The 25366-nt window shown below is 39.2% G+C and overlaps 1 protein-coding gene across 1 annotated transcript in view; it reads right to left on the minus strand.

The window, feature by feature from the left end:
* The window catches only part of APCDD1 (APC down-regulated 1), a 36000-nt gene that overhangs the window by 9704 nt on the left and 930 nt on the right, over positions 1-25366 (minus strand). The window contains exons 2-4 of the mRNA XM_028737367.2: positions 17792-17975; positions 14859-15390; positions 511-832 (exon numbers count right to left, since the gene is read on the minus strand). Of these exons, the coding sequence (XP_028593200.1) occupies positions 511-832; positions 14859-15390; positions 17792-17975 (1038 nt within the window). The remainder of the gene's footprint in view (positions 1-510; positions 833-14858; positions 15391-17791; positions 17976-25366) is intronic.

Here is a 25366-nt window from a genome sequence, read left to right on the forward strand (position 1 = left end):
GAAGGAAGATCTTTATTTTCAGTTGCAACAGAGCTTCCACCCCTGCAAGGAGGTGAGGACCCAGAACAAAGATGTGTAACAGCTTTTAAAGGCTTTAGAAATTGCCCAACCTCTCTTCCAAAGACCACCCAAAAGCATCATACAAGCGTCACAGAAAGAGGTGGTCTATTACAGAAATCTGAGAGTCTGGCCGCTGTCTGTCAAAATACCCAATAATGCTTGCTGATTCCCCTTCCCTGGCTAGTCTGGGCCATTCAATTTAGAGTGGCAGCACAAGGCAGGAATCATGAGAACTACAGGAATACAGTCCTACTTGAAGGCAGCAGGAAGCTTAGCTAAAATGTTGCATGGATACAAGAAACTGAGCTGGTCTACTGTGAGATGGATATCCAAGAACATGTGGGGCAAATTTGGTATGATATTAATCCCTCCACATATGTGTTTTGCTACATGCTATAAATGTTCTGCTGTACTTTGGAAAGAGCTTTGGTTCAAAACAAATGATCTTACCTTTAAACACGAATTCTGTTCCGCCCATCACTCTGGATGAATGTACTCCCCGGCTGTAACGACCCTTGGCATAGATGGTGAAAGTGGGGTGCTTGCAGATTGGGTCAGAATAATGATAGTAATGACCTTCCCAGGTATTGTTGTTGTCATGGAAGATGAAGTGCCTGGTGAGAAAGAGCACTTCAGGACGCACTTCGCAGCGCTGGCTCGCCCATTCCCCATGTAATCCAATAGTCAAATCAGCCTTCGGAGGTAAAATTGGTGGGTGGTGTTCATCTGACCGATAGATGATCCTGCATGCTATACATGAATGGTCATGGTTCTGAAACAAAACCAACAGAAACCTTGTAAAACTGATAGAAACTTTGTAAGACACATAGTCAGTTGCTAGCAAATCAAATTTCCTTAAAGCTTCAGTACTCATTTACAGTGCCTAAGAGATGGGTGGGCCGTCATACGCGTATTTTTCAAACTGGAAACTTTCAAAATCAAGGAAATGGGCAAGGTACAAATAAATAAAAATAATCATTTTGTAATATGAAATGGAAGGGGAAGCTCCCTCTCCCCCACTTAATTGCACTGGGCATATTCAAACACTTGACCATATTTACATCACTTCGGGATGGTTTATGGGAAGCAATTTGTAAATAAATAAATAAATAAGTAATTTGGTGCATTCCACCCTATAGATAGTACTTCAGAGTAGGTGAAAGTGAAACACTTTTTCCCTTATGTGTCAACAGCAAGAGTTACCACCTTCCCTTGACTGATCATGGCCACAGAATTTAAAGTTCCCCCTTTTTGTTATATTGGGCTCTTTCATGCCATTTCATAAATTAACACATTTTTTTAGCTTCTGCTTTTATGCATGCTAACGTTTGTAGAATTCTAAAATTCGGATCCCGTTCGCATCCAGAGGTACCACTGTAGTGCTAAAAAGTCCCCAGTCTAGAAGCTCCTAGAGGCATGTTCTCTTACTGGTTCTATAGCATGTGGGAAAACAATAATGGCAGAATTTCTGTGTGTGCCACTTACACTGCATAAAAGTTTAACAGGCAGATTCTTTTACAGAACCAAAATTTGGCAAACAACCTTAGCCATTGTAATAGCCCTTGGGATGCAAGTGTGACCTTAGGCCACTGATGAGGAGTCTGTGATCCTCCAGAGGCTGTTGGGCTCCAACTTTCATCAGCCCCCACAACAGGTTCTGCATCCCTGACTTGTGCTGTAATATTTACTTCCAAGGTTTGCTAAGGCAACCAAGGCAGACTCTGGGGCTTCTGTGCTGTGCAAAATGGAAGTATTTTTCTTCTCGTTGCAGGTTCTACACAGTTGCAACCACATTTGATACATGGCCAGATTTGTAATGTATTTCCATACCTCTTTTCACCTTTTGCACTAATAATGCTTTTCAGTATAACCATATTCATTTATTCCAGTGAATGATTTAGTATCCTACAGCGTTCTTGGAAAAACAAACAGTATAATACGTCGTGCCATTTCTATTTGAACACACACTTGTTCTTTTGTGACCCAAGCCTTGCTGTTCAGTCCCAGGCAAGCAGCTGCCTATTTCAGTATACCTTTGATTTTTTTTTCTTCTAGTCTTTAGAAGAGCTCTGGGTATTTTAACAGGAAGCAGTTGCCATGTGTTGTCTCCACCTCCCAGATACCAAATGTTAATTGCGAAATGAACAAAAGAGGGAAATGCAAGACTGAGTAGTTGAGAATGTGGATCATTATGCACAGTATCTGCATAATATTTATATTTTTTAGAAGAATAAATAACTTTCTTAAAAGGGAATAGAAGAATTTGAAGTACTGAAGTGTGCCTAAAACTGTATCTTAGCACAAAGCATTTAAGCGACACTATTGATTAAAATCTTGTACATTCCAGCCCCTCGTGGGGATCTCCACTGTGGCTCTGCAACAATGAAAACATTGAAGACTAAACAAACAAAAAAACAAACCAACGATTACAAGAAGCCCCTGTGTAACTCCTCCGGTCAGTTTTAGTTTTCTTGTTCTTTCCTGAGTTAATGCATGCTGCATCCTCTATCAAGCACTGTAATCCAGACTGCAGGTTAATCCTGGAAAATGCTGGTAGATGGGAAAGCTTCGTTTTATTGGAGGGAGTTAAGACCATTCTAGTTCCAATCACTCTATGGGAATGGGCTTGCCTCCAGAATATGTGGTTTAAGAAGGCTTATAGAGGGTTAGAAATACAGCATAACCAAACCAAGCAGTTGCTTGAGGTGGCAAGATTTGTGGAGTTTGGCTGAAGTACCACATGACCCAAGAGTTGTACCTCAGCATTCTCTGTAGTGGAATTTCAGATAAGTGGAGTTGTTAAGAGTAGCAAAAAATGATAGGCAAGCCATACATGGTAATGGTAAAGGGACCCCTGACCATTAGGTCCAGTCGTGACCGACTCTGGGGTTGCGGCGCTCATCTCGCTTTATTGGCCGAGGGAGCCGGCATACAGCTTCCGGGTCATGTGGCCAGCATGACTAAGCTGCTTCTGGTGAACTAGAGAAGCGCACGGAAATGCTGTTTACCTTCCCACCAGAGCGGTACCTATTTATCTACTTGCACTTTGACGTGCTTTCGAACTGCTAGGTTGGAAGGAGCAGGGACCAAGCAACAGGAGCTCACCCCGTCGTGGGGATTCGAACCGCCGACCTTCCGATCAGCAAGTCCTAGGCTCTGTGGTTTAACCCACAGCACCACCATACATGGTAGCCATATATTAATAATGGTTCCTGTACTCAGAATGGACACGGTGCACATTTGTTTCGTGTTATATTGCATATGGATTTTCTACGGTAATTTCTGTGTATAAAAAAAAGTGAAACAGCCCTACCTCCGGAATAAACACAGGAAATAAGACTACTGTATGAGACATGCATACTTCCACCAAGGAAAAATGACACCATTCCTCAAGAGGTATTTGTCCTAGATATAGTGCCCTTTTAAGTTTGTAGCCCAGTCAATATAGCTTGTGGCAGTAAGAGCCAGTGCCAGTGTGTTCCATACCCTGAGTTTTAAGGTGAATATAATTGGCTTGCTTCAGGCAAGGAGAGATGGAATCCCGGAATGCATGAGACAATTTGCCTTGCTATAAAGTCCTATTAAGCAAAATAGACATGCAATATATTTCCTTGGATGAAAGCCAACAAACTATCTTGAATGTCTTGGAATACTCTACATTACTTTCCAGTCACTGAACCTCATATTTATTAATCACTTTCATGTTCTCATCCCACAGATGCAAATAATAAAATTCTTCATGCTACACTCACTTCAGGTGACTGATCTTTTTCTTTGTGTTTAATCAACCCCAAAGCTCAAACATTCTTTTTCCTTGTATGCATTTCAATGAAATACCATGTTAACTCCCAGAATCTCCTGCCCAAATTCAATATAACTTAATATAAAAAATGTATGAGGTGTACAGATTTTAAAGTGACATATTAATCCCTAGGTGAAAACAAGCATTAAAAAACTGAATCTTAATGAGTGGAAATAGAGAACCGTTTGGGAAAAACGTTCCTCTCTCTTCCTTATATGTTGCATGTACCTTTGATGCCTCCTTTATCTGGAGCTGCAATGTGCTAAATGTATCCTTTCCCAAATGATAAAAGCAGTAAGATGAAACAATTGAGCTTTTCATAATGGGAGCAAAAGGAAAGCAAATGATTGTTCTTATCCTGGCCTTGAAGCTTTCCTTATCCTACTCCTTCCTCTTTTAGTGATGCCACAGAGAAAAATCAACCCACAAATGGTATGCAGAACGATTGCATTTTTGGGCGATATCTCACTTGGCGCCTGGGAACCAATACTTCTAGCTTTCATTTTAGCATGCTTTGGATGTATTATATAAACACCACACACATTTCTGTTCTCTTCCTTAACTTATCTGAGACCATTCTTTTTTCCCTGGTTAATGCATCGTAATTTTTAATACGAACTTTGTAAGTTTAAAGTAAAAGTTATTTCAGGATTTCTCTTCCTGTTGCCTCTTTTTCTTTTCAGCCTGGCACAATTCAAACTAAAATGTCCAGATTCTCATCAGGTGTAAATAACCTTCAATCCAAAAACTTTAAAGGAACTGTGTTGATTTATACCAGATGTTTGTAGACCAAGAACTGTTTTAAAAGTTGAGAGTATTGGAAAGAGTTAAGAACAACCAGTTTTAGCCTATTAGACATGTCGACTAAGAGAACTGTTTCATTCAGCTGACTTTGGTTAGCCTTAAAAGATGTACTTAGCAGCAAGCCATTAAGCCCATAAAATTGTTGAGTTACAGGCACAGCCAACTAATGGCAGAGAAGGGCATGTTAGGTCAGGATTATTATACTCCGTATTTTAAAGGCTCTTGAATCGGTGTCTAGGTCTTCTGGGTAAGATTTCCCATGATGAGCCCAAGGGAAAACTCTTGAGGTGTTTGATTCCAAAATGGATCTGAAAATAACTTAAAACAAATGGAAAAGTCTGGGATTTTTTGCCCTCTGTTGCTGTGGAGCTTATGCCATGTAAAAATACTTTCATAGATATTTAGCACAATTTCCCACTAGTGTTCCACAACTCTGCTATCTCAGTCCCAAGAGAACACATTACTGAATGGCTAGCATCTCTCCCCCACAAAGTGATAAGTAGCAGGCTTTCCATGACCTCATAGATGAGGCTAACACGGATAAGGCAACTCAGGGGGGGGGGGCCTGAAAAATGCAATTATAACTCAAGCTTACAAATGGTCCACAGAGTTTATTAAGACTGCAAAATAATGACAAGGGAATGATACTGGAAAGTCAATTTTTTTTAAGCACTCAAGAGTTCAGGTATCTAGACTAGGAAGAAATCAACTACATCTCACTTTATGACCCTTTGGAACCATTCTGTACCAATAAATGTAAAATGCCGAAGCCGTCTGGCTTGTCTGCTTCCATACAATTTTAGAACTCTTTGAAGGCAAAACATAGCTCATTTTCCTTTGAATTTAAACATTAGCATTTTTGTGAAATATGAGAAATGAGGCAAACAGTGTCTTTCTCAGATGCATGCCTACATCTGTCACCTATTCTACCGAAGCAATACTAATTTGCAATGACAAATTATATTTTGGAAAAGAGTTTTGCAAATTCTTAGAAGATGCAAGGGATAGAATGTGAAGGAAAGGCCATCACCCCCCCACACACATTTTAATATCAAAGTGATTGACTGATAAGTTCTCTTCAGACAATGCTTATCCAAGCTGCTGAAGAGGCTGTAATTAGATGAGGGGTATGTGGAACACAATACCAAAGAAAGTGTATCTTTGCCAAGCTAACAAATGTGAAGACATACATACATACATACATACATACTGTTGAACAGCACTAGTCTATTTTGCCCCCAAAACACAAAGTTCAAAAACTGTAAGAGCCAATTTTTGAAAGCTACCTCATTTAATTAATTCATTTATTAATTCAATATAACAACTAATATTTATTCTGCTATTCAGCTGTTTTAGAATATGCACTGGCAACATAATGCTCAGGCAAATTTTATGAGAATCCCAGATGACTCTTGCTAAAATACTATAGACACTGCTCAGGCAAATGAAATGCCAGAAATACATGTCCAGAAAATTGAGAAAGGGAGCCCCATTAAAGAAACTGAAACTGTGCATGTGCTCCAGAAACATTCCAACAAGAACCAGCTAACATATCCTCAAAGTAAAAAATAGACCATCATTTTGCTTAATTTTCAGACTATACTGGATTCAAACACTGAAACGTTGCACCTTATTGGCCACAAGCAAATGGGCAGGTTGAGGGGTTTATAGGGACATTCAGAAGTTCTATATATTGCTACCGCAGATGGAAGCAATATAAAACAAGAATTTGCACCAATGAGATACGGCATATATTGCAATGAAGCAGAGTAAGAGAGCTACAGAAACACCATTCAAAGTGGGATGCACTTTGTGTCCACACAATATACTCTCAATACAATCTCAAGCCACGCGATATACTCTCAGCGCTCTTCTATTCTGTGCCATATCAAATCACAGCAAGTGGCACAATGGTCACGGCACAAGGGGTCCCCCAAAATTAACAAGAAATGTTTCTATCATTAACCTACTTCACAGCACTGCTCAGAACTCATAGGCATGATGGCAACTTCATAAAAAGTGTACTCCTGCTATACCACGTCCAGCAACTCCTTTCCGTGTGGTCAAAGGTACTCAGCAAGGGCCAACCATTGTGTTCCATTGTGAACCATACAGCAATTATTTGGTTTTGTTCTATGGCTTTAGTTGTATAATATTGTTATAGTTGTAGTTTTTGTAACGCAGTTGTAAAAGTGTTTTCAAGTGTTCTGTGTTTTCAATTATATTTGTGGTTTGATGGGGGAAAGGAGGGATGTAATGTTTATGACCAATCCATTCCTTGATCGAGACCAGGATTTCAGAATGCTCTAAGCTAAGCATGAGACAGTCCACCTTAGGAAATGGGGCAAAGGGAATTCTGGAAGGAAGAACACCGGTCTGCATAACTGTAAGCAAGGAACTATAAAATAAACATGCCCTATCTAATTAGCATTGTCTGAGTCCAGATTCTTATTTCAAAGAGCCCCAGGCTCCTGAACACACATTTGCATCCCTGAGTATTTTGTGTGTGAGAGAGGGGGGGAAGGCATAATAAGACAGACAGTGTGAGAGAAACTGGGGAGGTGTTATGTGAAATTGTGTACTGTTCCTATATTTCTCTCTGGTCACTGTAGAGAAACTGAAAACGCCACTTTCAGGAAATAGCATTAACATCAAAGATAGCTGCAATCCTCTCCCACTCTGATAAAGCCTGTATGTTACTCATGTTCTGAATGACTGCTTTGTGCAGTTGAAAGACTTTCATAAATGATCCAAACCTTGTACTTGGTCTTTAAATATTTTTTTTAAGGAGCAGATCTAAATGCTAATAAAAGTGCTAATTATAAAAGTGCCATTGCCTTCTAGGTCTTCTCTGAAATACTTGTGTCAACTGGACTTGACTTTGTTTCCTGCTCATCTGTACCTCAAGTCTACAATTTTTTGCAGGAGCAAGACATTCATTTTCTGGATGTTCTGACATATTTTAAGAAAGCAACTTGACATCCCATAGAAAATACTGACATGTGGATTGAGCCTGGATGTGGCAAGTTGCAAAATTGGAGCATTATTTCAAAAATAAAAATAAAACCTCACTAAAATAATCTGAGAACATCCACTGGCAGTGGCTTTGAATGTGTGTGTGGAATAACGCACATTCCTGTGGATAGAGGATTCATCAACTGTTTCTGGTGCTATCTGTGGCATCTTATTTATCTAGACTGAATGCTTCCCTTTCATTCTCTGAAATCAGTTCTTAAGAGGCTGTTCTCCCTCACCTCTCTCTTAAACCATTTATCCTGCCTTGAATAGTTCAAGAAGGTTCTCTCTTCTTTAATCTTTTATTTTTAATCTTCTATTTCCATATTTTCCTTCCTTCCTTGGATCAAATTATCATTCTGATTTGTCAAATTGTGTAGGACACAAATTATTTGAACATAAATAATGAGCTGATGTTATAACCCAGAAATGATCTAGAATTCATGTTTCAACCTCAGTCTATTTCACACTTCCTGGTCTTCGCTAGCTTCCATATCAGCTCTGCTTGAAATTCCTGGCCCAGACTGCAGACATTTCCAAGATCCTGGCACTGAGTTTCTGTTAAGCACAAGTGCCAGGTACCAAAAAGGAAAGGGAAATATTTCTATTTAGTGTCTGCATATATGCATCAATATAGTACTTGCCATTTTTATTCATGAGTACATTTTACAAGTTTACGGGAGTTGGTTTTATAAAAAAGTTCAGGCCAGTATTTAAAAAACATATTCTAATTTACCTGTAAAAAGAATACATTCTCATAGTTTCAGCAAACATTTCTGAGAAAGGTTTATATTTATTTATTTATTACCCATCCACCCCAAACATTTCCCCTGACAGGGACTCAAGGCTGCTTACAGATATTAAAAAACACAAAAAACCCCAGCTAAAAACAGGGAGGGGGATTAAAAACAAATAAAAATTGATAGAATTAAAACTATATACATAAAGTATATTAAAACCATACAAATAATTACAATAAAAACAGCATGGCACCAGCCCTTTCATTTAAAGCAACCGGTTCCCAAAAGCCTGCTGAAACAATAAAGTCTCCACCTGCTGGCAGGAGGACCACAATGAGGAAGCCAGCCTAACTTCTCTAGGGAGGCATTTCCAAAGTCTGGGAGCAACTACTGTACTGAGAAGGATAACAACTGCATCTTACCTACTCCTATGGTTCTGAAAGGGATTATTTAATTGATCACTTTTCCAAGTCAACCATTTAACTTGCTTTGAACTATTCTAAATGATCAGAAACAGAAGGAGCAATCAAGACTCCAGCCCTGCAGAACTTTATAAAGTGCTGGGTCATTGCTGCTTCTGCAGCTCCTGCCACACATGCAGGGTGCAAAGTGAGGGGCAGGCAGACTGCTGCAGCAGCAACAACCTGGATCTGGAATGATTGGGCCTGAAGCCATCATATTCCAGGGCTTTTCACTGACTGCCAACAGTAAGGATCAATTTCTTTCACTATCATTTGATGGGTAGAATTAGAGAGCTGGTGTCACTGCAGGAGGTAGCTGGCCACAAGGGGAGAATTCAACACAGCAGCTCCATCTGTCATAATGTGTAATTCTACTTTCTTTTGTCATTTCTATCTGGATAAATTGATTTTGCAAACACTGTTTCAGTATGCAAAAGCAGAGTTCACACACACACACACACACACACACACACACACACACACGCACACACGCACACACACACTGATACAAAAATGGTAAGACATAGCTGTTTCTCATATATCTAGGAGTTTCCTGGTCAACACGGTCAGGTTTGTAATATCTACTCTGAATTATATTTGTCTAAATTAGTCTCCTTGATCCCTAAAAGTATGTGCCAGCTGTGAGTCACTGAATATTGTGCAGCATTCCCCAGTGTGTGTAAAATAATGCTTTGTAATTGTAACCATGGGCTATTGGAAATCTAGAAAAAGACAGACCACAGGCAGAACCTCTTCACAATTAAATTGTATTAAGAGTGCATATTCTTAATTACTGTCCTGTTACTGAATCACAAATAGCAAAGTATCCTGTTGTTGAATCACTCCAGGATCTATCTAATTTACCGTTATTTGGGTGGATTCCAACAAATAAGAAGCAAATAAGATATATGATTTGGTAAAGGCATAATTTGTTTGTTAATTGCTGTAGATTGTCATATTAATAGCTTAACATTCATAAACATTAATAAAGTATATTGGTTCTGGTGACACAAGAGTAGAACATAATGAATGTGTCCTCAAATCAGTTGATTATATAAACATACCACTCTTTTTTGGCTCATTTTGTTTTTGCGTTTCTTTAACAGCTAGAATTAGTCTTGATCTCCCTAGAGACTTCTGAAGGGGCCTGAGTGCAGCAACCAGAAGGCGCTGCCCACTGATCTGTTTGTGGGGCGTTTCCACCCACCCCTGGCATGACCAAAGTAAATAAATGACCTAGGCTGCAACTGCACGTGGCCTATGCTGCATACTCATTTACCCTACCGTACTCATATCTTTTCTTCACAAAACCACCTGATATTTGGAAATACTGTAAATGTTTTGCATGAGAGCAGGTGCGCTGTGGTTTAAACCACAGAGCCTAGGACTAGCCAATCAGAAGGTCGGCGGTTCGATCCCTGCGACGGAGTGAGCTCCCATTGCTCGGTCCCTGCTCCTGCCAACCTAGCAGTTCGAAAGCACTTCAAAGTGCAAGTCAATAACTAGGTGGGAAGGTAAACGGCGTTTCCGTGCGCTGCTCTGGTTTGCCAGAAGAGGCTTAGTCATGCTGGCCACATGGCCCGGAAGCTGTACGCCGGCTCCCTCGGCCAATAAAGCGAGATGAGCGCCGCAACCCTAGAGTCGGCCACGACTGGACCTAATGGTCAGAGCAGGGTCTCTTTACCTTTACTCATTTCTTTTCTTCACAAAACCACCTGATACTTGGAAATAAATGTTTTGCATGAGAGCAATCAAAATGCTGCACTGAACAGCTGCTATTACCCCACTAGTAAGTGCTGCTTTAACTAATGCAGCTACACTATTTAATAACAACAATAATAATGATAATAATAATTTATACCCCACCCATCTGGCTGGGTTTCCCCTGCCACACATGCATTTGGGATCATATTGTTGAAGGGTATGAAGTTTATATGAATTTATGAATAAAGATAGTATTTATATTTAACTGTGAATAAATGCTATTTACTTAAGGACCACAAAGAAGACATTTTAGCAGGGAAAGTCTACTATATTCTGTGTGCTTGAACAAACTTTTGAGACTTTGGAAACGTGCTCAAATTAGCAGCTTGGCTTAGATCTGTCTGGTTTTCACTTTGGGTCTCTGATTTATCATCCTGCTGCTAAACTGCTGTAAAGAATTTGGAATAAGATCAATTCTGTTCAGCTTTAGCATTCCTAACATATCCAGGAATCATTTGCTTTTAATTACCATTCAGTTCAACCATATTAGTAGTATAAATGTGGCTTCCACATCCAATTCTGCAGGTTTATCAACTTAAAAATCTTCAAGGTTCTCTTATTTTTCATAGATGCCTTAATTATTTTAGCTGTGTTTTTATATTTTAAAATAATAATAAAGAGGAAATGAAACAAGCCTTGCCAGACAGATTCTGTACAATACACCTGATTCACTTCAGAGGTGATTTCCTCACCCAGCACACTATGTGACCATAAAAGCCTTAAAAAAAACAAGTTGATTTAATGTTTCTGTTTATGCACGGTGTCCAGTTTCCAGAAGAGTCTGAGACTAGTGGTTTTGAACTCAATTAAGCATTTAAGCTCATTTTCAGCTGAGTCCCCGTGGACTGACAATTAGAAAAGGAAAGAAGTTCAAAGGAGAAAGGTTATAACCTCATAGCTCTATATTTTGTGTGGTCTCAAAATGCATCCTATGCTTTCATCCTTCATATATTTAGGAAAGCCATTACAACCTATAGCTAAGTTACACAAGGAGTCAAACTGCACATGATGCTCAGGTGTGTAAATGTTTCTTTGAGAGTTGCTGTTGCTTTACCCAACGCAGTTGTGAGAAGCTGTAAACTGATGTGGAAGTTTGCACTGGAGGACATCTCTTTCCATAGTAGATATTTTTCCTTTCCAAATTGTTCTCTGCAAGCTCTTTGACACCCAAGAGGGGAATATACAAATGCAAATATCTTCTCATCCATGGCACCCCCCCCAAAAAACAAATTATTATTATTACAACAATTTAAAAATAAATTACAGTAACATGACTAGGGTGGGTAATAAAAAGATGTCACAGGCAGCAAAGACCAATGTCTTCAGCATAAAACATAAACTATACATTGAAGGTGTCAGACACACTTCTGTAGGGAGGAAATTATGTAATTTAGGGCCTGCCACAGAGAATGCCCTCTGCTGGGTCACCCCCATCGCCAAGTGAGGGTGGCCCACATCCACTGATCTGAACATCCAAAATGTTCTGTAGGAAATGAAGCAGTCTTTCAAATATTTAGAACCTACATCATTTAACATTCTAAATACTAATGTATTTAGGCCCCAAAACTAACTGGTGACTAATGCAGCTGTTTTAAACATATATGAGTTTAAACATGATATCGGTTCTAAACAGAACTCCAGCCAGAAGCTGAAGAAGATTAGACTGCTGTGGAAGTGATATGCTCCCCACTTGGTTTTGGGTTAAATAAAGCTCCCCCACAAAAAAACCCACAGGGGAAACCAAAGTATTATAGTCCCATAGACATGTAGAAAGTATTATAGTCATGTATATTCATGTCTGCATTAAAATCAGTATCTGCATCGGGACCCCACTGGAAACAGAATGCTTGTCAAGATGGACCTGGTCTGACCAGCCAGGACTTTGAACAGAAGAATACAAAATGTAAAACAGTATTTAAAAGTATTCTGTTGAAAAATAGATTGCATTTCTCTTGCTGACATTCCTTCCTAACTGACAGAAGAAATCTATTTCACCACAGATACGTAAATATTTTGCATGTCCATTCAATGGTGCTTTATTAAGTAATTATGTGAAACTGGTTACAAGCACGGTCACTGCTGCAAAAAATAATTGAAAAATAAAGAAGAATTCTTAAGCTAGAATTGACCCAAAACTTTTCTTCTGGAACTAATTGATGACAGCTAAAGTCTCGAATGTGGTTCCAATTGCTATAGGCATTCCTTTGAGATGCCATCAGAAGAGATGTGCAGACAGCCCCACTGCAAAACTGCAGCACTCTGCTTCAATCCCTCTTTCCCTCTCTCCATTCCTCAGATTTACACATGATTTGCTAATGACTTGTTTCTCTCCTAATGCTCTAAACTAAAGGACATTGGAGGCTAGACCTTAGTGGCATGGTTCTCACTCCAGGACAACTATCATATCAGCAATTCCAAAGACAATTCTTATGTCCTTCTGTTATACCCAGTTTCATCTTTATGACAAAAGGAAGTTCCAGGTGCTAGTGTTAGGCTTCTCTCAGTGTGAACCATTATGCACTCAATGGCTGCAACCTCAAAAACCATGAAAAAAAGAGCTACTGCTCACTAGTTCATTTTATTATCTGGACCCAATGCATTCTGGCTTCCGGCCCACCCTGGCACCAAAACACCTTTAGTTGCCCTGGTTGCTGACCTTTATTGGGAAATAGGGGAATGTGACCCCTTTGCTTCTCCTTGATTGCTTGGAAGCTTTGAATACCACTGATCATGGAAAAGCTCTATGGGTTGGGAGTTGAACAGTATGGTGGTTCCACGGTTAGCTGCAGGGTTATTCTGAGAGATATGCATTTGGGGGATTCCTACTCAGGCCCTTATCAATGTGGGGTCTCACAGGGTTCATGCTTTTTAACATATGAGGCTGATGGGTGAGGTCATTGGGGGAATTTGGGGCATGGTGTCATCCCTATGCAGATGATTCCCAGGTCTATTTCTCCTTACCATCTGAATCAGGTAAATCTGGGCAGGTGTTTAACAGATGCCTGAAGGTTGTAATGGGGTGAATGAATCCCAGCAAGATGGACATTCTGTTGGTGGGTGATTGTGTCCAGGAATTGTGTTCTAGACAGGGTTGCACTCTCTCTGAAGGAAAGGTATGTAGCATAGGGATACCATTTTGTCATTTGAGGCTCAGGTAGCATGGAGTGCCTTTTTCCAGTTCCCCCTTGTTTGTAAGGTAGAACCATTCCCAGATTGGAATAAGCTGGCCACAATAATCCATGCGCTGGTAACCTCGATTAGATTATTGTAATGCATTCCAGGTGGGGCTATCTTTAAAGATGGTCCACAAGCTGCCAGAGTTCTGAATGAAGCAGTTGACTGGATTTTAAATGAACAGGTAAATAATACACTATGAATTTGGTAGCATAAAATATGAAGAATATAAATTAGTAAAATCTTAGTGGATGTACACTGAATCTGCAAGTGCTCAAAAGCAATGAATTAGGTAAAGTTTTATTTGCTTCTTTTTATCAGGATTTTAATGAGCGTCTGTAGACCACACAACTGTGTTGTGACCTTAAGCTACTTTTACCTGACCTGCAGATATACAAGATTTCTAGTAAAACATAAAAGCAAAGCAAAATAGCCTCTGAGATGGTTGGCTGGTTGGCTGGAATAGTTTCCAGACATTCAAGAAAAATTGAATATATTCTATTATTATCAGGAACATTTCAAAGTGCATGGAAGCTTGGAAGGGCACAGGCTAAGGAAAAAGATGGGAACTTTATTACTTAAGAATCTGTTTGCCACAACAATACTTAGAAACATATTGAAGTGTTAACAACAAGATACTATAGTTTGGTTAAAGGAGGAAGTACAGCTTAGAAAGACAAAAGACGTAATACAGGGGTTGGGAAGCTCTGGCCCTTGAGCCCTAGGCAAGCTAATGTAGCCTGTTGGGCAGTTTTGCCATGTCCACCTGTCACTCACATGACATTGTATGATGTCAGGTGCAGGTCATGTAAAGCTGCGGCTCTCAAAAAAAATTGGGATGCAAGTCATAAAGAAGCAGCAGTAATAAGGGATGTGAGAGGGCATTGGGCAAAAGCTGTGAAGGAAATAAGACTCATGCTTGTGGCATATGAAGATCTTTGCATGAGAGTTTTTGGCTTAGGTATTTGGGGCATTTCCTGCAATAAAGGGATACTCTTTGCATGTGCCTTGGAACTGAAAACCAAAATGTTCACATACCTTAGCATTTTGAAGAGGGGGTTGGTAACTGGATGGACGATAATACATCCTCTGAGAAGGATCAGTGTGTATGTCTCCAAGAAATAGCTCCTCGACCAGGTGATCTAAATTATGGTGAAGGTACTGTTTCTCTACACGGATTAGTTGAAGCTCATGCATAGCAAAATTCAGTGCTCTGGTGCATTCGTAGCCATTCTCTTCTCTCCATAAATCGTAGCTCACATTCTGCTCCCAGGCTTTATCTTCTCGTACAAATCCAGGGCATGTGCGGTTCACCAACTGACTTAGTCTCTCAGCCACTGCCTCACTATGGCAGATTATCTGTATGTTGTGCAGCTGGTAATCTGCTTCAGTCCCTCCTCGAATGATCCAGGATGCTTGGCGAAGGCGAATTTTGCCACGGATAACTAAGGTATAGATTGGGTTTGTGCATCGGTTACCTCTGTAGTAAAACTGATAGGCCTTGAATGTATTATTGTGGTAGAATCTGTAGGATCTAGTGATGAATTCTGGGCCCGACCTTACTTCACAACTGTAACCAAATTGCAAATAAAAGCATAAGCTTAATGAGGTGTGAAATGAAGTATATCAAAGTAGTCAATAAGAAGATGACAGCACTAATAACACATTTAATTAACACCACAATATTCGCAATAGTGAACCAAAATAGTAATTTTTCTCATCTTCCTTTATTTAACATTAAGTTTCTGGTTTCATTTTTTAAAAGACATTTTAAAAGGTGTATTAGTTCTATGCTGCATTTGATATTTTTATTTTCATTTTATTGCTGACTTCCTCTTTTCTCCACATTTAGTGTACCAAGTACTTAGAATTGTAAAGGTAAAGGTAAAGTGACCCCTGACCATTAGGTCCAGTTGCGGACGACTTTGGGGTTGCAATGCTCATCTCACTTTACTGGCCGAGGGAGCCAGCATACAGCTTCCGGGTCATGTGGCCAGCATGACTAAGCCACTTCTGGAGAACCAGAGCAGCGCCCGGAAATGCTGTTTACCTTCCCACCAGAGTGGTACCTGTTTATCTACTTGCACTTTGACGTGCTTTCGAACTGCTAGGTTGGCAGGAGCAGGGACCGAGCAACAGCTCACCCCATCATGGGGATTCAAACCACCGACCTTCTGACTGGCAAGCCCTAGGCTCTGTGGTTTAGACCACAGTGCCACCTGCATCCCTACTTAGAATTGTAGGCAACTCTATTCCAAGTGCTGTCAAGGAAGACATAGATTTCCCCCTACAATACTATTATCTGTTCACTTTTGCCACCAGGCAGGCAGTGGTGGATCAAATGCTACTGCTGGCAGTGGCCAGAGTAAGGCCCTGAAATAGAGCATTATGGGTGTGAGGCAGTGAAGGGTTAGCCATGGAGCTGCTGAACCCCAGGCTGTTCCAGCCCCCCCCCCCACACCAGCCTGCAGCTGGCACAAAAGAAAATAATGGAACCAGTCCCCCCGGCTGGCATAAGCTGGCAGTGCTTCAGACATGACAGCTGTTTTGATGCTCCTGGCCAGGGTTTAGAATTGCTTTGCCTATCATGCTTTGAGTAGACCCATTGAAATCAATGGCACTTAAGGTGACTTCAGTGACTCTACCCTAAGCGTGAACATGTCTGGATTCAACTTAACGTGTTTTTTTCCTTCTTCAGTTTTTCTTAAATATGTATATCTAACATGAATAAGCTTCTGTCGAAGCCTCTAGACCTGAAGATAAATATTCTCATAAGCTCAATAGCTTTTCAATGAGCCCCTTCCTGTTTTATTTCTGTGTGACAATGCAGTTATGTTTCTTAAGAGATAGGCAACACTTTTAATATATTTCTACTTCCATGGTGATAAAATCAACAAGGAAAAGGAATGACCACACCTGCCTGGCTTCAGGCAAGCAAAGTAATAAACAGGCTTTAATGTGTTTATAAAATAAACCCAAACTAGAACATCTGAAATATTTGTGTAAGGCTTATAGTTGCTTAAAAAAAAAAAGGTTTTTAAGCTGAGCTCTTCCTAGTCTGCTTGCTTTCTGCAAGTACAACAGACCCCTCCTAAGTGATGGGAGCCCAACTTCTTCTCCCTGACTTTCCAGTGATATCTGTGGTGGATTTGAGTGAGGATTACTGCTTACTCAAACACTATTTTTATTAACTTCAGTGATGGCTTTGCCTGAATAAGGACTGCAGGACTGGGCTTGAAGGGAATCTTATATCCCAAGGAGCCTTCCTAAGAAAATAATTGCGAGTACACAGCTGTATATTTGCAAGCTGAGACTACAAAATAAATACCTCTGCCTAACTGAATGTTTGTGATCTCAGATAAGCACTTGTGCATGCTTGGGCTCGTCAGCTAAAGCTTCATAATTTCATTTTGTTAATGAACTTTGTTTTATACACATGTCACATGATACAGCAATAAAGGCAAGGATTTATTCACTCGCCCTTGCAAGCGGTCTGAATAAGCAGATGACATATGAACATCCTATGAATAGGCTGGCAATTTTCAACAACACTGTGGTTTCCAAAGTAAGGAAGACTGAAACGCCTTACTGTTTAAAATACGGACAATAGCCACAAAATTCTGAAGGCTCACTTTTGTGGGCAGAAAAGCTTCTGTGTCCATAGGAGAAGTTTTCAGCTTTCCTCTCAATAGCAGACCCCCCGCTACAATATAAACTGCTTTAGAAGCATTTTTTAGTTTAGGGAGGCTGCTATATTGAAAGAGAAAGAAAAGACAAAAGCTCACTGTGTACATTAAACTAGCTGTGAGTTTAAGTGGATTATAGCCTACCAAAATATTAACAAAGCTGTACAGTATGGTGTCCTACTTTTCTATGTAGCTAAAGTACTTGCCTCCTGACATTAATGTCTACCAAAGCATTTTAGCATGTTTTCTATATAGTATCATCATCGTGTTTGTTGGCAGTCTTACCCGGTGGAGACCCAGTGTCCCTCGATAGTAGGAGGCATTTGCACAGTAATTCGGGCTCCATTATGAAGATGTTTCAGCATGTGAGGACACTGTGACTCCTTGAAAGTTCTCCACGCGCTCTTCTCTAAGGATCGAGGGTGTGACCTGCTGTCTGGATGAAGAAGTGCAGAACCTTCTCCCAGCCCTGTGAGAAATCAGAGATGGCATAAGAAATAAATTCTGGTGAATTTGGAGAACTAAAACTGTTTGCATATAATGACTACAAATAGCTTTGCTTGCTAGTAATCTTCAGATGTGAAAGACTCCTTTCATGAATGGGCTTTGTACATTTGATGTATTTAGGGTAGAGTCCCACATTATGTTCCTGTGCATAAGCACTCAAGTGGGAGGATCAGTGTATTTTATTATATAAAAAAGACATGGAAATTGAAAGCATGTAGAATAGCTTCCTACTCACAGTGGAATATATACAACCATATATCTAAGAGACAACTTCATGCAAGCAAAAATGCTTTATTTGTTGCCACAGATACTTTATTTTTTTAACAGTTGTATTTTTTTAAAACAACAACAACAAACACACCCTAGGATTATCAATAACAGCATTCTGTTTATCATTTCAGAAGGCGTCAAACTCCCCCCGCCCTTCCTCTTCAAACTTCTTTACTAAACAAAGTCCCCAACTGACCTCAATTGGCCATCAATTTGCTGAAACAGTCAGGTCCTACATCTTTCTATACCATTTCTTTAGTTTCAGAATTTGTTTCATGTTCTAAAATTGTTGGAAATCTAATTTAATATGCCAGATTTAATGTATACATATGATTTTTAATACATGAAAGAATCAGACAAAGACATGGTATTTGCATATAGGTGAATTTCTGCATTAAATATACTGAGGCTGCAATCCTGAATGCACCCACTAGTGAATAAGCCTCACTGAACACACTGGTCATGTTCAGACACTGCACTAAACCGTAGCTTAGCATAACATCAGTGAGCCATGGGTTCACGTGCTTCTTTGCTCTCCTGCACCACAAGGGAACCATATGCTGTTTTGTCCAAATTAGCATTAATAAACACTAACTACGATTTGTTCAAAACAATGTTAATGTTAACCAGCTTATCAGTTCAAAGCCAGGAGCAAATACTTCCTTACTTCTCCTTCCAGCTGTGTCAGAGAAGGATAGCAGAGAGCACATGAGCACAATGATTGCTCTGGCTTGTTTACATCACACTAAACTATAACATCTGCACTGGGCTCTAGACCTTACTTCTGAGTAACCATGCATAGGATGCCTCTGTAAGACTGTTAGTTAATATTTCCACCAGGGTGAATTAAGACTTGCTCCATTTGGTACAATGGCTCAATAAACTGAGTTCTTGTGAAACCTGTAAACATTAACTCCGATATTACAATATAAATACAATTTATTTTGTGTAGCAAATGTTTCAAGTGAAACTTATCAGCTTTTGAAAGTTTCCAGAAAATAAAACACAATTTATTTAAACGAGAAGCCTTTGTTTATCTAATCAATTCCCCTAAACAAATATATAGATATATATTGATGTGGGAAACAGCTAGATAAGCTCACCACTACCGATCCTAATACACTGCAAAAAAAAAAAAAAAAAAAAAAAAAAAAAGATTACATTGGAGATTATTATTTCTAACACTGCCAAGCAGATGTTTCTGTTAGTAGCTCTGCTTTAGTCACTCTGGACATCAAAAGGATTAAAGTCTTGAAAAATCGCCAAATTCATTAATCAGGGAAGTCTAGGCCTCAGCAGAATACTGGCAGCACTGTAAAAGGTAATGATTATATATGCTTGTACAACCAGTGTCTATAGATCACATTGGGGTGCTGTAGCACACTGCTGCAAACTCAGTGTGAAAGAGAAGATAATTAAGCTTGGGGCACAGTTTGCCATTTCCCCTAACAATGGGGTCTCCAGGAATCAGATGGCAGGATTTGTCCCTTTAACCGTGTCTCTGACTTTTCTGGGTCTTTCAGCAGGAGCCATTCACTTTTATGAAAGAAAGATGGCTCCCATTCAAGTCTGCACTTCTGGTTCTTGATGGTGGACTGGCAGCCAGGCACACAGCATGTACTTCATTGTTGGCAAAGATCAGGTACAAATGCACATCCAGATGTGTGTTTTTTGCATGTGATTCCCCAAAGGTGCTGTAAATCACTGGATCTTTTTATACTGGTGAGAACATACCCATTATTTGAAGCACTGCAAGCAATTTTTATTACCCATGAATCCATTGCCAATGATATGCAGCATCGCGATGTGCTCAACTTTGGATTTGACCCAAGCTGGTCAACAGCATTCAGTACTGCATACACACATGTAATATTAATGTGAGAATTATATTTAGATCTACCTAGGCTACAAAAGTAATTGACAGAATTTATGGGGGGGGGCGGTTAATCAACTTTATTTATTGGATTTCTTACCTGTCGTTAACCAAAAGGCCCCAGGGCAAGTTATAATATAAAAATATAATATTAAAATCAGTTAAAACAATTTGCAATCAGAAGTAGATCTTAAAAATTCTTAGGTGTAAATGTTTGAGTAAAAATATCCTCCCAAGATTTAAACAGTGTGTATGGAAATATTTTAAATGAATGTATGTATCAAAACTTTTTCAAGACCTACACTCCCAGCACTTAATTAATGAGAAAATACATTCTGAAAGAGGGGGTTAAATTTGTTTAGTTAATAAGGAGGCAGGTTTATAATAACCCAAGTAACATATTGCAAAGGAGAAATTAGAATATTTCATAACAGATAAATGTGAAAAAGAAAATGAATTTTAACTCATCAAAGGGAATAGTTTTTGAGCCTGTAATTATGCCTTTTAATCTAATCTACCACAGATTTCCATTTTCAAAATTAACAGATGGAAAGAAACAATATCAAACCACGGTTCAAGTGGGATCACTAGTTTAATAAATGCATGTGATAAATGTAGAACAGTATTGGTCCAAGTCCTAATTCTTAATATTGGCTACATTTTTCACCTATTGGGGAAAGGAGTGGAGTCCTGTTGCTAATTAAATCACATAGAGAACTTTTTGTGATAGAGCAACCTATAAATGCTGTAAACTAAATATTTAAAAAATCATAACAACAAAAATATAAATACTTCAGGGCGGGTATGTCTCTTCAAATAATTTGCGATATCTGAGGTGAAAAAATAACATTTTAAAACTGAATTAGCTAAATTGTTTTGTATCCACCTTTACTGCCCATCTTGTTAATCAGAGTTGCTGGAGCAGAATGATTTTAGCATTTGACATCTGAAACATTTGTGGCTTTTTGTATAAGCAGAGCAAACCACGATAATGGACAAGTTCCAGCTGCAAACCTCTTTTGACATTCAACAGGTTTTATTTTGATTAATGAACACAAGGAGGATTTTTAAAAAGGCTATTCCTGTGTTGTTGAGATACATTTATGAAGCAATATTAGCATGGATCTGAATCCTGAATTGCATTTTACTTTTATATTTCCATTTGATAAGCAACCAAACTTGACTTCAAAAAGGTGTGTTAGAATTTTATTGCCTATTTATGTAAACACATTTAATATACCTCTGGATTGCCAGATGCTGTCCAGCTGGCTGAGATACAGCTATGTGATATTTTGGCAGCATTTCTTTTCAGTTATTGTTTGGCTAGCTGCTGATGAATGTTAAGGGGTGGTTAAGGGGTTAGTGTGGTTAAACTGAGTAAGAGTCAATTCACAACAGTGTGGCCCAAAAGGCCAATTCCATTTCAGCTTGTTTTAGCAGAAGCAATATATCAAATAGTGGAAAATAATATTAGCGTTATGCATCAATGATATATTAAATCTGTCTGGGACATTCTATTCAGTTTTTGAGCACTGGTTTTCATGGATGCTGATGAATTGTAAAGGGGTGGGAAACCTGTGGCCTTCCAGATGTTACTGGACATCAAATCCCCCAAGCTCCAGCCAGCATGGTAAACAAACAGGTATGGTGGGAGATGTGATCCAGCAACACCTGGAGGGCTTCAGGTTCCCTACCCTGCCATCAAGGATTCAGAAGATAACAGAGGAAGAAATATGCAAAAGAAGTCATAAAAGGAAAGGACAATGAGGTACATGCTTAGAACTGAGATAAGACTATCTAGATAGGTCTATCTAGGCCACTAACTTATTTTTAATAGCAGCCAGTTTAATGCTATCAAAAATCCCACATGCAGAGTAGAAGAGCAATAACTCTTCCTGGTGTTTTTGCTGGCAAGCAGCTGTTATTCAAAGATGAATTGCCTTTGGGCACAAACGTTCCATGTAGCAAGGTATCTAACGCCCATTGATAGACCTACCTTCCTTGAATTCATCTAATCGTCTTGAAAGCCATTTAAGCCAGTGGCCATCACTATACCCCATGGCAGTGAATTCCAAAAGTTAATTTATACATCATGTGAAGTACTTTCTCTTCACTATCCTGAATAAATTTTACTGGGTAGCCACGAGTTCTAGAATTACACAGGAAAATTAAAAAAGTTGTGCTTGTGCTTGTTTAATTTATAGCCCATCTATCCAACAAAGTCTGTAGTAGTCGTAATGTCAAAAAACAAACAAAAAAACACACAACCCCAGTATAAAGTATTATACAAATCTGCACCACAATCATAATTGTTGCTGAATCCTACAGATTCTTATTCATGAACAAGTTCCTGATAGGAACAGAACATTTTCATTAAGCATGTTTAGGAGTTAAGATGCACTGAAAAAAGCTACAAGTCCAAGTATTGAATCCAACTGTCTATTCATATGGTTTTCCACATCAGCTCTCCATCCCTGTGTTGTTAATCAGTGACTATGGCCTGAACAAGTTAATTTTCTCTCCTCTCCTTTTTCTTTTTAATGTTCCCATCTGATGACACTATAGTGTGTGTGGAGTGTGAGTGTGAGTGTGAGTGTGTGTGTGTGTGTGTGTGTGTGTGTGTGCATGCAGACAAGGCTCCCCATTTCAACTTCTCTTGGCAGCGGCTTGTTTGATCTGACTATTGGCCTTGATTTGTTTCACATTTCAGCCAAAGTTTAAAACAGCTGGGTAATTCCAAGCAGATGAGCCTGAGAGTCTAACCCTATAATTATACCTTCTCTCCTTACTTAGCCTCTAACTTCAAACCTTCCGTTTTGACTTCTAGACGCCCAGATCACAGAATTTTAAAGTGCACCTTGGCGTCCATGCAGGTCTGTCTCAACCAGACATATTTATACAGTCTATATATTTTGTAGTTTGAGTTGAAGGGGAAGAATAAAAAACCCTTTGATGAGCAAGTCTTCTGTCTATAAAAGCAAAAGATACACAGAATGCTCATGATCTTTATTATTTACTATGTGGCATTTATGTACTTTGCGTTGTCTGAATAAAGGGGAAGATGTAATTCCTGTGTTCCAAAAACTATAGCAATGACCATTTGGGATTTTAGACATCAATAGTGCATAAAATTAGGCATGTAACTTAGTAAGGTATCTAATAATGCAGAGTTTGCTTTTCAGATATGCTTACTCTCCACAGCTGCCACTGATGATTGCTCAGCATGTTTGAAAATTCAGCAATGGAGTTCAGTGCTGGGGTCATATCTGCCTAAGTGTCACTTCATCTCCTACTGGATGGTTATCCAGCAGTGAAGAGTAAGTCTCCCAATAAACATTTTTGAAGTGTTCAAAGACCACTTAGAAGGAAATGCTACATACTTTATAGTAGCTCTGGACTAGGTATTAAAACTTGAATATTGTGTCAATGGAAGAACACATTTTTCTAGGAAAGAGCATGGTTCCTACAAAAGGAAGTCTTGCCTCATCAGTGTTTTATAATTCATTGGATGTGGGGCTGTCAACAAACATGGATCAGGGTAATCTGGAAGATATTATATAGTTGAGCTTTCAACAAAATCTTTACCAGAATCTCTTGAGTAAACTTAGAAGTCCTGGGATAAGGGGGGCGGGCTATCCTCTTACAGATCAGTAACTGGCTGAAGAACAAAAAGCAGAGGGTAGCAATAAATGAGCAATTTTCAAAATGGAGGGAACTAAGAAGTCCCCCTATGCCAAAGATCTATATTGGGGCTATTTTGTTATGATCAGGGAGGAATATGCTTCAAGTTTTCTAAGTTTGCAAATGATGTCAAATTATTCAGACTGTGGAAATGCAAAGGCAGATTACTTAGATTATTCAGAGAGCTCTCTACATATTGGATTAGGGCAGCAAAATGGCAAACAGGTTTCAACAGAATAAGTGTAGAGTGGTGCACACTTAACTTCAACCCAACTATATATACCCTTATATGATTTGAAACATTGTGATTATGCAAGATATGATGTGGTTGTAGTAGATAGTTCAATGAAAGCATCAACAAATTCCACATTAGCGGAAGATAGGCAGAATTATTAGGAAAGGACAGAAAGCAAGACTGCCAGTGTCATAATAACCTTATATAATTGTATGATGTTGTTGCATTTAAAATCTATTATACAACTCTAGTCTTGTATATGATAAAAAATATACAGATTTACGCAGAAGTTTGCCAGGTGCATAAAAGGGTAAGCAAATGATCAAGGGTGTTGAGACACCTTCTGTATCAGGCGCTGGGGCTTTTCAGTTTAGATAACAAGGCAACTAAAAATGAGCATAAAAGTTTTAAGATACTAGAACGCAGGGTCAGCTGATGAAATTAATTCACAGCAAATTCAGGACACACCAAGGAAAATACTTCCTCATAATAAACTTAAGGAACTCATTGCCATAAGATGTGATGGTAACCAGTTGGCTTACCCTCCCTTAATCTGTTTCATCCTCTTTTAAAGCAGGCTATGTCTATAAATGACTAAGGGGACCTTGCATGTTAAGAAATAACTCTTGAAAAGTGGTTGCTGGGCAGAGGTTATTGCTCTCTACCCTTCTTGTGGACTTTCCAGCTGACTACTGTTGGAAACAAGATGCTAGATGAGATGGTCCCTTGGTCTGAATCCGCTTGTGTCCGAGTAGTGTAAGTCACTAGTCCGAGTCAATGAAATAAAGAGTTTGGGCCTGTGGCCTGAAACTCTTTCCACGTGATCAAGCATGCAGAATCCAAGTTATGCTCTAAACATTTTGCCCATGGATACAATTAAGAAAACAGAGACAGAGGAAAAATCACGCCATATAGCCCCCAAATGGGACAAGCTAATAAAGATCAAATGTATCCTGTTCAAAGCTTTATAGGCAAAAACCTACTTTTTCACTACAGACGGCTTTTATATTGTGTCTTTCAGAACCCCCATCAAAAATCACCCAGCCGACCACAAGTAACATACAAGACATTTCTGCATGTGGAAGGGGCACTTTCTGACTCTAGAAAACACACCACACAAATTTTGCCTATTCAAACTAGTTAGCTTTTCTGGAGAAACGAGAGCTCTTGCTTCCAAGCACTGATGTTTGTGGCCACGTTTATATCTAAAACTAAAACAGGTAAAATACAGCTTTTCACTGCGGATAGCCCTTAGCTTAAAGTGACACGAGAAAGGGGAAACCATACATAAAGA

The sequence above is a fragment of the Podarcis muralis genome, chromosome 8 (genome assembly GCF_964188315.1).
Source record: "Podarcis muralis chromosome 8, rPodMur119.hap1.1, whole genome shotgun sequence".
Taxonomy (NCBI): Eukaryota; Metazoa; Chordata; class Lepidosauria; order Squamata; family Lacertidae; genus Podarcis; species Podarcis muralis.